The sequence below is a fragment of the Hypanus sabinus genome, chromosome 4 (assembly GCF_030144855.1).
Source record: "Hypanus sabinus isolate sHypSab1 chromosome 4, sHypSab1.hap1, whole genome shotgun sequence".
Taxonomy (NCBI): Eukaryota; Metazoa; Chordata; class Chondrichthyes; order Myliobatiformes; family Dasyatidae; genus Hypanus; species Hypanus sabinus.
In genome coordinates, this window is record NC_082709.1 from 53,051,857 (window position 1) to 53,065,206 (window position 13,350).

The 13,350-nt window shown below is 42.5% G+C and overlaps 1 protein-coding gene across 1 annotated transcript; it reads right to left on the reverse strand.

The window, feature by feature from the left end:
• Positions 1-666: 666 nt before the first annotated feature.
• LOC132392763 (secreted phosphoprotein 24-like) lies at positions 667-11,516 on the reverse strand. Its single transcript, XM_059967084.1, has 7 exons — positions 5,574-11,516; positions 5,370-5,473; positions 3,936-4,064; positions 3,625-3,756; positions 1,690-1,729; positions 1,073-1,117; positions 667-961 (listed from the first exon to the last, which is right to left on the reverse strand). The coding sequence occupies exons 1-6, from the start codon at positions 5,755-5,757 to the stop codon at positions 1,086-1,088; spliced, it is 621 nt and encodes a 206-aa protein (XP_059823067.1). The 5' UTR covers positions 5,758-11,516; the 3' UTR covers positions 667-961; positions 1,073-1,085.
• Positions 11,517-13,350: the final 1,834 nt, after the last annotated feature.

Genomic DNA, 13,350 nt, shown 5'->3' on the forward strand with positions numbered 1-13,350 from the left:
TGTTATTCATTGCTAAATATCCTTAGTCTCAACCTTTGCTTAGGTCATTGTATAAAATCACAAGAGCTACAGGTATGGTGAGTGTACCCAGACTTGTTCCTAGGGGAGGGGAATTAAAAGCTAGAGGGCTTGGGGTTAAAGTAAAAGGAGAAAGATTTGAATGAGATCTGATGGATGACTTTGTCACCTGGAGGCTGGTGGGTAGATGGAGTGAGCTACTAGCTGAAAATGGTGGAGGCAGGTAAAATAATGACGCTTCTAAAGAGACTTAGATGGGTACATGGATAGGAAAGGCTTAGAGAGGCAAATGTCATTAACTTAGAGGAGCATTTTGGTTGGTATAGACAATTAGGCTGAAGGGACTGTGTTACTCTCTGACTCTGAGAACAATGAAGAGTATTAGATGATCAGTAGACAGGTCAAGATGCTCCTATGTGACATTAATGAGGCTAATGCTTTTCAATACTATTACTGATGCTAAATTTTTATTGTAGAATAATTAAAATTGGTGGGCTTTAATTTTCCCCGTGGCAGTGGTTAGATTTAAACTCAGTTCTCCGGATGATCAGCCCACAATTTGGAGAAGAATTGTTTGGTGACATAATCCCAATGTACAATGACCATACCAAACTAGATCAGTAAAGTAAGTAACAAAATTTGGAACGCTATCAGTATTTATTTCTTTGGTAGTTCTAATTTAATCCACTGGAAACAGTACACACAAAAGGATGGATCATTTACAAGCTATCGAATCTCCCAGTTATAGTAAAATATACAGTCAGGAGTCTGCAGAGTCAGCCCCACACTGATAACCCTTCCTCCCCAACTCTCCCACCCCATCTATAAACAAACGGAATACAATTGGTAACATCTCCTTTATTCAAACTGAGGTCTTCTTGTCTTCATACCGAGCCTGGCCCTTCAGATGTTTCACTTGGGCTGTGGAATCCTCATTGGGACTCTGGAATCAAGCAATCAACAAAATTATCATTTTTCTCATCCAGGTTGCAATCAATATGCCAATTGTTACTAAAAATCAAAAGGCGATTATTTGACTTGAAATTCTACCTACATCTGTTGCTCCCTTAGCCAACAATTCTTCTGACTTGTTTTACACCTGGAATAAAAAACAAATGTTTTTCACTTTTGCCTGACTATATTAAAGTATTTACATTTATTTATTTTTCAATCAGTAAACAAAGATTAACAACAATATTTTTTTATATATTTCAAAAGGGTTAATAGCTTAAATTTCAGAGTTGTGATTTAATGATTCCCCTGTCTTTTTTTCTGCAGGCAATTGCTACGTTGGCCTTTAATGGTCAGAAATAATGGACTGAACAGCTCACTTCCTGACTGGTGAGTTCAATGATCAATTAATCCTAAAGATTAGGGTTAACAATAATTAGATGATAGATGGTGTGAGTGTAAATAAGTTTCCCTTTAATGCCACTACGTTCAGATCCAATGGAGAATAGAATCACTTTTTAGGCCCATTTTAAAATCCTTTGACGAGGATTTCAATTCTCCATTTCTGACAAGATTCAATCAGTTTTGATCCTCCCCCTCCCCTAACTTTTTCAGATAGAATCCAAAATTAATAAAGTACATTTTGTCCCCATGTTTCATTTTAACTAGTTAAGTACAGGTGGTCCTATTAATCTTAATAATCTTTTAGTTTGCACTTACGTCTGTAGATTCCTCGACGAGGTGCTCTCCTGAAGTTCATCTGTAATTAAAAGAGTAATGTTTATAGATTTTATGCAAAGGAGAGAATGTATAAAATATTAAAGTTATACAAAGGACATTATTGTCCTAAAGTACTGAAAATAAGGAACTATTCTCAGTATTGATAGAAAAGGAAGTAAAGGGTAAAAATCCACTTGCATGCATCAAGTTTCAACAAATTCAATCAGCATCCAGTTTAATATCACTGGCATATGTTGTGAAATTTGTTTTGTGGCAGCAGTACATTGCAATACATAATTAAGAAAACAACTAAAATACAGTAAGAAGTGCTGTATGCATATATTTAAAAAATCAAATATGTAATGCAAAAAGAGAGGAACAAATAGTGAGGTAATGTGCATTGATTCATTGTCCATTCAGAAATCTGATGGCAAAGGGAATCTGTGTCTTTGAGTGTGTGTCTTTAGGCTGTGCTCTTGAAGTTTCAGGCTGCTGTAGCTCTCTCTTGATAGTAACAAATAGAAGAGGGCATGACCTGGGTGATGGGGTCCTTTATGATGGATGCCTCCTTTTTGACACATCGCACTTTGAAGGTGCCCTCGATGCTGGGGAGGCTAGTGCCTACGATAGAGCTGGCTGAGTTTATAAGTTCCTGCAGCTTTTTCTGATTCTCTGCAGTGACCCCACCATACCAACTGGCAACGCAACCAGTTAGAATGTTTCCACCACACATCGGTAAAAATTAGTGAGTGTCTTTGTTGACATATCAAGACTTCTCAATATCTACGTTGTGCCTTCTTTGTAATTGCATCATAATGTTGGCGCTCAGGATAAATCTTTAGAGGAGTTGACACCCAGGAACTTGAAACTGCTCACCCTTTCCACTGCTGATGCCTCAATGAGGACTAGTATTTGTTCCCTCGACCTTCCCTTCCTGAAGACCACAATCAATTCCTTGGTCTTACTGACATTAAGTGGAAGGTTGTTGTGACTCCACCCAACCAGCTGATCTATTTCGCTCCAGTACACCTCCTCGTCACCATCTGAAATTCTGCCAACACTAGTTGTGTCGTCGGCAAATTTATTGACGGTGTTCGAGCTGTGCCTAGGCCCACATTTATGGGTATAGAGAGAGTAGAGCAGTGGGCTCAACACACATCCTTGAGATGTGCCAGTGTTGATTGTCAGCAAGAGGAGATGTTATATCCGATCAGCACAGACTGTGGTCTCCCAGTGAGAAAGTCGAGGATTCAGTTTCAGAGGGAGGTACAGTGGCTCAAGCTTTGGAGCTTGTTAATAAGAACTGAGGGCATCAAGTGAATTTGGTTTCCAATGATACATACAAAGTGCCGATGTGAAGATACCAGCTGATTCGCATGTGCAAGCATTGATGGATTTCTAATGTCACTGCCAATGAATCAATCAGATGCATGTCAAATTTATGGTCCACCGTTACATATCTTTTCAGAGGGAAGTAAGCGGAACCACAAGTGAATGAGCCAAAGTGTCCTACAGCACAGAAATAAGCATGTAGACCCAACTGGTTCATATGGACCAAGGTTTCAATCTAAGATGATCCAATGTGTCCATGTTTGGCCCATATCCTTCTAGGCCTTTCCTGTCCATGTAGCTTTTTGAATATTGTTAATGTCCCTACCTCAACCACTTCTTCCAGCAGCTCATTCCATATACTGGCCACCCTTTGAGTGTAAAAGTTGCCCGACAGGTTTGTATTAAGTCTTTCCCTTCTCATCCTGAAATTTATATTCTCTAGTTCTTGATTCCTCAACCACAAGAAAAAGTCTATGCATATTTATTCAGTCTATGCACTTCATAATCTTATACACAGTGGAAAAACATAAAGTTATAAATGAAGAAAATTTGTATTCAACACACAAAAAGCCCATTCCTTGATTTATATTATGGTGAACTTACCTCAACACTATTTTCATTTGACTCTAAAGATCTACTTCTGTTGTCAATTGTCCTCAAACCTCGACAATCCACGTCAATGTCAACAATCTTGCCAGCAAAGTATTCAACGCGGCTTTTGCAGAAACCTTTTCCCTGTGGAAGTAAAGTATAGGTAAAATTGCTGAATGGCATCAGTAGGCGCCGAGTCAGGGAGACACTAGCAGATAACTCAGCATTACAAAATTCCTTTAATGACTCAATATAACTGCCTGTTTTATGCTGCAACTCAGTAAACTGAAGAGCTTCAGTTCTACAATAAACCCAGGACTCACCGCATTCTTTCCAGAGCGGAATCGGCAGCTGCGATGATCAAATGGACGCCGGGAGTTTTTGGAACAGACTGTTTCTTTCACAGTAAATGCTAAATCCACGTTGTATGACAATCTGCCTGTGCGATAAACCTAGGCACAGAAGTGGTATGCGTTAGAACTTCGAGCATCGTGTAGCACAGGAACAGGCCCTTCAGCCTGCGTTGCCTGTGCTGAACAAAATATCAAATTATCTTAATCCCTTCTGCCTGCACATGATCCCAATCCTTCCATTCCCCTGTATATTCCCATGCCTGTCTAAAGAGATCAAATATAAAAGACTAGATTTGTCATGTGTACATCAAAACATGCAGCGAAATATGTGTCATTTGTGTCAAATCAAATCAAGAAGGATTATGCTAAACAGTCCACGAGAGTTGCCATGCTTCCAGCAGCAGCATACCATGTACACAGCTCACTGGCCTAAACTGTACGTCCTCGGAATGTGGGAGGAAACTGAGGACCAAATGTCATGGGGAGAACGTACAGACCCCTCACAGACAGCGGCAGGAATCGAACCCTGTTATTACAGCTGGCCCTACAAAGTGTTGTGCTGTCAAGTGTGCCAAGGTAACGTAACAGTTAGCGCAACAAGTTTGTGCTAGAGTTTCTCCAGAGTTTGGAGTTCAATTCCAGCGCTGTTCTGCAAGGAGCCTCTGTACATCCTCCCCTTGGAATGCGTGAATTTTTTTCCTGGTCTGCTGGTTTCCGCTCAGTCCAAAGATGTATCAGGTAGCTTAATTGGTCATTGTAAATTGCCCCGTGAGTAGGTTAAGGTTCATCGGGGTTGTGGGTTTGCTGGGGTGACGGGCCGAAAGGGTCAACTCTGCACTATATTGTTAAATCAAAAATAAATAAAACCTACGCTACCATGCTCCCCTAAATACTAGGCCTCTTGAATGAACTATTGTATCTATTTCCACTATGATGTTCTAGAAACCTAGTTCACTCTCACCATCCCTCCCACCTCAATACCGTGGTTTTGAACCAAGTATTCTTACTCTAATGAAATGCCTGTTAGAGAAACACATGCCTTTACATTCAAAAGAGGTCTCCCTGGAACATTTCAACTTATCAAACACATAATTTACTCAAAGAGAGCATTAGCCCTTAACCTGTCACACTGAAGATTTTCAAGAGACCAGAATTTTTATTAATAGAAAGAAACGAATAAATAATTGAGGGATAAATCGAGTCTGGAAATACTTTGGCCAAAAGTAAATACTAAATTTAAATTTTGGAAAAAGTTTTGAATTTTGCTTCCAGTCCAAATCTCTCATGTTAGCAAAATTAAATTCTTTATCAATATACTACTTAGCTCATGTCAAGTGCGGCTCAGGAAGCAATGTTTTTGTATACTGTTGACAGTGAAACATGTTTAAACCAAAGAACACTTACATCTGCGACTCTTCTCCCAGTTACACCGCAGAGGTTCGAGATTCTGGTGATCTTGTTCAGCTTTATCATTGATGCTCTCAGAGCAGACTTGGAGCTCGGTGCACCTGCGGAGAAAGGAAAGGCCATCAGTTCTTCACACGTGTCGGTGATATAGAACAGCCTGAAGCTCATTATTAACAACTCACTGCTTTCCCTGATACTTACCCGAGCAGTGCAGAATCTGCACGGCAGCAACGGCGAGGAGGAAGAATTTCATTCTGCCTCGTGTGGGATCAGCCAGCTGGTTTCTCAGAGTGAAGGAGCTGTTTCTCTCTCTCTCGATCTGCCTTTGCTTTGCTGCCTTGGTCTTTATATTCTGAACCTCCACCACATCCAAACAGTGACTCATGTTTGCCCAGTTTGTTGACCGTGGGCACAGGAACCAGCTGACAGGTGGGCTGTAAAATGGGCACAGCTTCTTCCAAGTATCATCACCGTATTTAGATTTGGTGGGGAAAGTGGTCAGATTGGGTTACATTCCTTGAAACGTGAAATTATGAACTGACAGAGGTAGAGGAAATGGTTATTGGTAATTAAAAACATACCACATTCACGTCTCCTGATTAACTCCTGGCAGCATATCACCAGTTTTGCAGGAGTATTCTGGAATCTCCTGTGCAGTGCAGACCAGCAGATATATCATTAGGGAAGGCAAAAAATGCACATTGTTTCAGCTTTCGGAGAACTTTCTGTGGCAAAGTTTTCGATGATGGGATCTGAGCAGCTGCAGTGGATGTGGATGGAACCTCTTGGAAATTTTTACAGTTGCCTGGGCTTTCCTATAAGCAGGGGGCAGCATTGTTGTTTGGGTTAATCATTACCCCTCAAAGCTCTTCTGGATCCACTGCCGCCACTTTATATTCAGAATAAATTCAAAGCTGGCTGCAACAGAATTAATGTTCACATCAAATTTCTTCTCCTTTCCTCCCTTTTATGTTCTTACCAGTCTACTTCTTGTGCTGTATTTACAATCAATAGCATTGTATGTGCAACACCTGATCAGTTACGTTCCTGGGCAGTGACCGAAAACAACATGCTTTACTGTGTGAGGCTTCCCTCAGTGCTTCCCAGGTACTTATTCACCTTATCTCAGGATACAGATTCCTAGTCCCTCTCCATTCATATAGAAGATCAATAATTAGAGACTTGGGGAGAATTAATGCCCAGAGAACAGTGCTTTGAAACCAATGCATCAAATTGTGTTATCCTAGACCATATAACATAGAGTCAGAATTAGGCCTTTTGGCCCATTAAATCTGTTCTTTCATTTGATCATGGAAATATGAGGACCGATGGTTGGGCCAATGTGGATATGAACATTCTTCGAAAGCTCCAGACACTGGGACCTTAATTGCTCAGGATGTCTCGCGTTGTTCCTGAATGGGGCTCACACATGAAACAAACTGATGTCTTGGATTGGCCATTTGATCACCCTGCTGAAGTTCCAAAACGACAGTGGCACAAGAGGCACTGGTTTCTGGTTCAGTCCTGATCTTGGGTGCTGTCTGTGGAGCTTGCACATTTTCCCTATCTCTACACAGAGTTCCTCCAGGTGCTCTGGTTTCCTCTCATATGACAAGAATCAGTAGTTTAAATTACAACTAGTGTGTAGGTGAGTGGTAGGATCACAGAGTTGCTGTGAATGTGAGAAGAATAATAGGTATTCATGTAAAATTAATACTAATGGATGGCTGATATTTGACATGGGCTTGGTGGGCTGAGAGATCTGGTTTCCATGCCGACCTTCTTGGACCTTGGCTTAGTAAGAGAGGAACCCACATATTTGCAGGTCTCAGAAAAAGAATGTCAAGTTGGAGGACTTCATTCACATGGAAATACTTTGTGGCAGAACAATAGATGGAGGGAAGAATCTTGATGTACTTTGTGCCTCTCTGTGGTTAGCTAGCGATTGCCAGATCAGCTAATCCAGGACCTACTGTGGCTGGCATTTGACCGGTATTTCTTCCCAAACATGCTGACTTTTCAGCCAAACTTAAGCCTTTTTGCTATTGGTTTGGTGTCCATGCTATTCCTATGATATGTTTATTAACCCATTCTTTCTCCTGTTCTCCTGTAAAACATCGGTGCTGATCCCAAACACCAGTTTGTTTTTGGTGTGAATCATATTCATGAAGAACATGAGAAGTCCTACAAAGTTTAGGTCCCAATGTTTGGACCTTTCAAGGAATGTTCCCATTGCTTTGGCCCAGCTATTTACTGGGTGCAAGATGGGCCCATGGAGTTATTCCTCCATAGTGAACATTAGATTTTACATGTTCCCATGTTTGACAGACAAGTTAGTGTACACTAGAGTTTATAGGTCAGGCACATTGGTCCCCGGATCAGATGTCCATGCAAGCAGGGGATGCGAGAGCTTGTGATCCCCTAGGTATGCAAGTCAGTTAGACCAGAGTTCATGGCCTTAGGTTTGGTATCCTGTCATCAGTGAGTCCAGAGTTCAAAGCCTGGAGCTCGGAGTCCTGGGACCCATACCAAAGATGAAGCCTAAAAGTCCAGAAGTCGAGGGTCAATAGTTGAAGCTCTGGGTCTATGTGTCTAAAGTCCATTGGGAAAATTGGAGACTCATTGTCTGCGAGACTGCTGAAGGCCTGTAGGCCTGTTCTGGGGTTGGAGGACATCTATGTGAGGGGATTGGGTGTGAGGAAGGAAATGGGCTGGTTTTACTGTTGTGTTGTTGCTTGTTGTGGTTCTCACATTACGTCAAATGGTTTGTGGAGTAGGCTTGGTAAGGTAGAAAGACACAGATCCAATTATTTACTTTGATCTTCAGAACTTCATTTATTCGGACAGAAAAACAAACATTAAATACTTATCTAGGTATGCATGGGCTCCTCTCACTGCAGTATACCTCCTACTCTACCTGATCTGTGGCATTGTTCCCAATCAACCCATCAGTGAGGCCTTAACAAAACTACCTCCAAGTCCCTCAAATGCTCTAATTTTATACCCTCTCCACTGATATCAAATGCTACAGTAAGAGGACCAAAACATTAGCACCAGCTTAAAGCACTGGGCCACTCACTTGTCACACTCTTCATGAGTCCCGTCCTTGTGTTCACCTAACTTTTATGTTTCCATGGTTGAATTCCCATAGTCTTGCATTCTTACAGTTCTCACATATCCCATTGTCATGATTAAAGCTCCTGCAGCCAGTTCACAAATGTCAAAGGACACAGACATTCGATGAGCTCAGAAATGAACTATTTATAATAGTGTGATCTGTTTAGTTGCGTTCCATGTTGTCTGCAAAGCATAGTGGGCATGCAAGATTGGCATCAGAATGTGTGGCAACACTTGCCCCCAACACATCCTTGGACTGTGCTGCTTGTTAATGCAATGAGCCATTTCACTGTATGTTTGGATGTACATGTGGTAAATAAATTAATCTGATTCTGAAAATTGATTGGGTTGGAGTTCACTACAGGGGAAGAGTGAAGTGATGGAGTGGCTGCATGCATGTGTTTAGATTGGTGTGTGATGGAGAAATAACAAAGGCTCAAGGACTGTGGTGATGACAATGCATTGGGGAGAAAGTGGAGAAAGAGATGGTATGAGAATTCATATAGACAGGTGGTTGGAGAAAGGTGGAAGGCAGCACAAGGGTTGTCGGGGAAGGATTGAAGGGTGGCCCTGAGAAATTTAGAAGTGAGGTCAGCATTGGAGAGCGATGAGATGCAGGTGGAAGTTTCTGGAGCTGGTGTTGTGGTGATGGAGATGAGACTGGTTCACACTGAGCAAGAAATAAACAGGTCTGCTGAGGGAGTAGAGGGGAATTCTGTTACTTTTGACCACCAACAGTTGTGTACAAGTTCTTCGCTTTTGCACTCCACTTCTGACTCTATCTCACTATCTTTCAATGCTCACAAGGTCTAGGAAACACAGGCAAAAGAGTATTAATCCTGAAATGCAGTTTAAACCTTTGGCACGCTGACTCTAAATATCTAAATGCTCAAGGTGTCTCTTGGGAGGAGCTTGGTCAACCAACACTTGTGCTTCCATTAAAACCAAAAAGCCTCCATTGAGACCTTAACTACTTAATATTTTCCACTAATCCACCCTTTGTGGGGGGTGGAACTATTGTTGAAACTCTCTTGCACTGAATAAATGAAATAAGGGGTCCCTAAAACAACCTCTTAGTCTGTTGGAATTGTGCTCATAATCCATCAGTGGACTGGGCTCAATGCCTTGACCCCTCACCACCGTAATAATGAGTGGGCGACAGAGCTAAGCCATCCCGATGCCCACTTTGGGTAGATCTCACCACCCTCTAAGGTTAGGTTACTGTAATATCAAAATACTGAGCAAAGTTTGCAAAAATTATGGTTTAATAAAGTTACCAAGCCTCCTCTGCAAAGGACCTCTGACAACAGAGGCCGTTCAGTTCCCCCAGCGTGGGCACTGCATGCAAGGATTTGTCTTGGACTTGGGTTTATTGACAGTGGTGCTGTAATCTGTGGTTAGGTTTCCTGACTCCTGGGTTGGGTGTAGGGCTCAGGGTATGTGTGGGAGGGGGAGGGGAGTGAGAAAAGTTGAAGCACTGGGAGAAGGTAAGCAGTTCAAGAAAAGATGAAACCACAAGGAAGAACAGGTGTCAGCTTCTGCTCAAAGACCAGGGGTGCTGAACATCCAGAGCTGGCATGAGTTAGATTTACTGCTGCACCTTCAAGCTCAGACTGAAGGTTGCTGACACAGCTGCTGAAAATGGGAACGTGACAATATTGAATAACATTGCAGCAAGGGACACAAAACCTGGGAGGAATAGGAATATAATTAACACGACCACGATATCTTGAAGTGGGAAGGAGAACAGCCAGAGATCATGGTCAATATTGGCACCAACAACATAGGTAGGAAAAGGGAGGAGGTCCTGAAAACAGACTGCAGGGAATTAGGAAAGAAGTTGAGAAGCAGGACCTCAAAGGTAGTAATCTCGGGATTACTGCCTTTGTATTGTCTGTGCCACGTCACAGTGAGAATAGGAACAGAATGAGGTGGAGGATAAATGCGTGGCGGAGGGATTGGAACAGGGGCAGGGATTCAGATTTCTGGATCATTGGGATCTCTTCTGGGGCAAGTGTGACATGTACCAAAAAGATGGGTTGCACTTGAATCTGAGGGGGATATCCTAGTGGGAGGGTTTGCTAAGGTATTGGGGAGAGTTTAAACTAGAATTGCTGGGGGGTGGGAACCAAACTGAAGTGACGGAGGAAAGGGAGGTTGGCTCACAAATAGAGAAATCTTGGAGACAGTGCAAAAGGGAGGATAGGCAGGTGACAGAGAAGGGATTTGCTCAAACTGATGGTTTGAGATGTGTCTATTTTAATGCAAGGAGTATTGTGAATAAAGCGGATGAGATTAGAGTGTGGATCAGCATTAGGAGCTATGATGTTGTGGCCATTACAGAGACTTGGATGGTATAGGGACAGGAGTGGCTACTTCAAGTGCCAGGCTTTAGATGTTTCAAAAAGGATAGGGAGGGAGGCAAAAGACGTGGGGGCATGGCTTTGTTGATCAGAGAAGTGTCACCGCAGCAGAAAAGGAGGAAGTCATGGCTGGGTTGTCTACGGAGTCTCTATGGGTGGAAGTTAGGAACAGGAAGGGGTCAATAACTCTACTAGGTGTTTTTTATAGACCACCCAAAAGTAACAGGGACATTGAGGAGCAGATAGGGAGACAGATTTGGGAAAGGTATAATAATAACAGGGTTGTCGTGGTGGGAGATTTTAATTTCCCAAATATTGATTGGCATCTCCCTAGAGTGAGGGGTTTAGATAGGGTAGAGCTTGTTAGGTGTGTTTCTTGACACAATATGTAGATAAGCCTACAAGAGGAGAAGCTGTACTTGATCTGGTATTGGGAAATGAACCTGGTCAGGTGTCAGGTCTCTCATTGGGAAAGCACAATTCTATCTCCTATACCATAACATTGGAGAGGGATAGGAACAGATGAGTTAGGGAAATGTTTAATTGGAGTAAGGGGAAATATGAGGCCATCAGGCAGGAACCTTGAAGCATAAATTAGGGAACATGGAAGAAATGTGGCAAATGTTCTGGGGATATTTGCGTGGGGTTCTGAGTAGGTACATTCCAATGAGACATGGAAAGGATGGTGAGGTACAAGATCTGTGGTGTACAAAGGCTGTTGTAAATCTAGTCAAGAAGAAAAGAGGAGCTTATGAAATGGTTAAAAAAAAAACAAAACAAAAAACTAGATAATGATAGGAATCTAGAAGATTATAAGGCTAGCAGGAAATTAGGAGAGCCAGAAGGGGCCATGAGAAGGCCTTGGTGGACAGGATTAAGGAAAACCCCAAGGCATTTCACAAGCATGTGAAGAGCAAGAGGATAAGATGTGAGGGAATAGGACCAATCAAGTGTGACAATGGGAAAGTGTGCATGGAAATTGAGGAAATAGCAGAGGTACTTAGTAATTACTTTGCTTCGGTATTCACTACGGAAAAGGATCTTGGCGATTGTAGGGATGACTTGCAGTGGACTAAAAAGCTTGAGCATGTAGATATTAAGGAATAGGATGTGCTGGAGCTTTTGGAAAGCATCAAGTTGGATAAGTCACTAGGACCAGATGGGATGTACCCCAGGCTACTGTGGGAAGTGAGGTAGGAGATTGCTGAGCCTCTGGCAATGATTGTTGCATCATCAATGGGGACGGGAGAGGTTCCAGAGGATTGGAGGGTTGTGGATGTTGTTTCTTATCAAGAAAGGGAGTAGAGATAGCACAGGAAATTATAGGCCACTGATTCTTACTTCAGTGGTTGGTAAGTTGATGGAGAAGATCCTGAGAGATGGGATATATGAACATTTGGAGAGGCAAAATTTGATTAGGAATAGTCTGCATGCTTTGTCAAAGGCAAGTCGTTCCTTACGAGCCTGATTGAATTTTCTGAGGATGTGACTAAACACATTGATGAAGGTAGAGCAGTAGATGTAGTGTATATGGATTTTAGCAATGTATTTGATAAGGTACCCCATGCAAGGCTTATTGAGAAAGTAAGGAGGCATGGGATCCAAGGGGGGTTTGATTTGTGGATCCAGAACTGGCTTGCCCATAGAAGGCAAAGAGTGGTTGTAGGTGGGTCATATTCTGCATGGAGGCTGGTGACCAGTGGTGTGCCTCAGGGATCTGTTCTGGGACCCTCTACTCTTTGTGATTTTTATAAATGAACTAGATGAGGAAGTGGAGAGATGGCTTTGTAATTTTGCTGATGACACAAAGGTTGGGAGTGTTGTGGATAGTGTGGAGGTCTGTCAGAGGTTACAACGGGACATTGATTGGGTGCAAAACTGGGCTGGGAAGTGGCAGATGGAGTTCAACCCAGATAAGTGTGAGGTGGTTCATTTTGGTAGGTCAAATAAGTTGGCAGAATGTAGCATTAATAGTAAGACTCTTGGCAGTGTGGAGAATCAGAGGGATCTTGGGGTCCCAGTCCATAGGACACTCAAAGCTGCTACGCAGGTTGACTCTGAAGGCATGCGGTACATTGGCCTTCATCAATCATGGGATTGAGTTTAAGAGCCGAGAGGTAATGTTGCAGCTATATAGGTCCCTGGTCAGACCTGACTTGGAGTACTGTGCTCAATTCTGGTTGCCTCTACAGGAAGGACATGGAAACTATAGAAAGGGTGCAGAGGAGACTTACAAGGATGGTGCCTGGTTTGGGGAGCATGCCTTATGAGAATAGGTTGAATGAACTTAGCCTTTACTCCTTGGAGTGACAGAGGATGAGAGGTGACCTGATAGAGGCATATAAGAGGGTTAGAGGCAGTAATTGTGTGGATAGTCAGAGGTTTTTCCCCAGAGCTGAAATGGCTAGCGTAAGAAGGCATAGCTTGGAGGTGCTTGGAAGCAGGTACAGAGGAAATGTCAGGGGTAAGTTTTGTAGGTAGAGACTGGTGAGTGAGTG

Excerpts from the sequence above, each read along its gene's own strand:
- LOC132392763 (XM_059967084.1), bottom strand. The coding sequence starts at position 5,757 with ATGAGTCACTGTTTGGATGTGGTGGAGGTTCAGAATATAAAGACCAAG. Across the intron at positions 5,474-5,573 it reads GCAGATTCTGCACTGCTCGG|GTGCACCGAGCTCCAAGTCT; the intron begins GTAAGTATCAGG and ends CTTTCTCCGCAG. Across the intron at positions 1,118-1,689 it reads TCGTCGAGGAATCTACAGAC|GTGTAAAACAAGTCAGAAGA; the intron begins GTAAGTGCAAAC and ends TTTTTATTCCAG.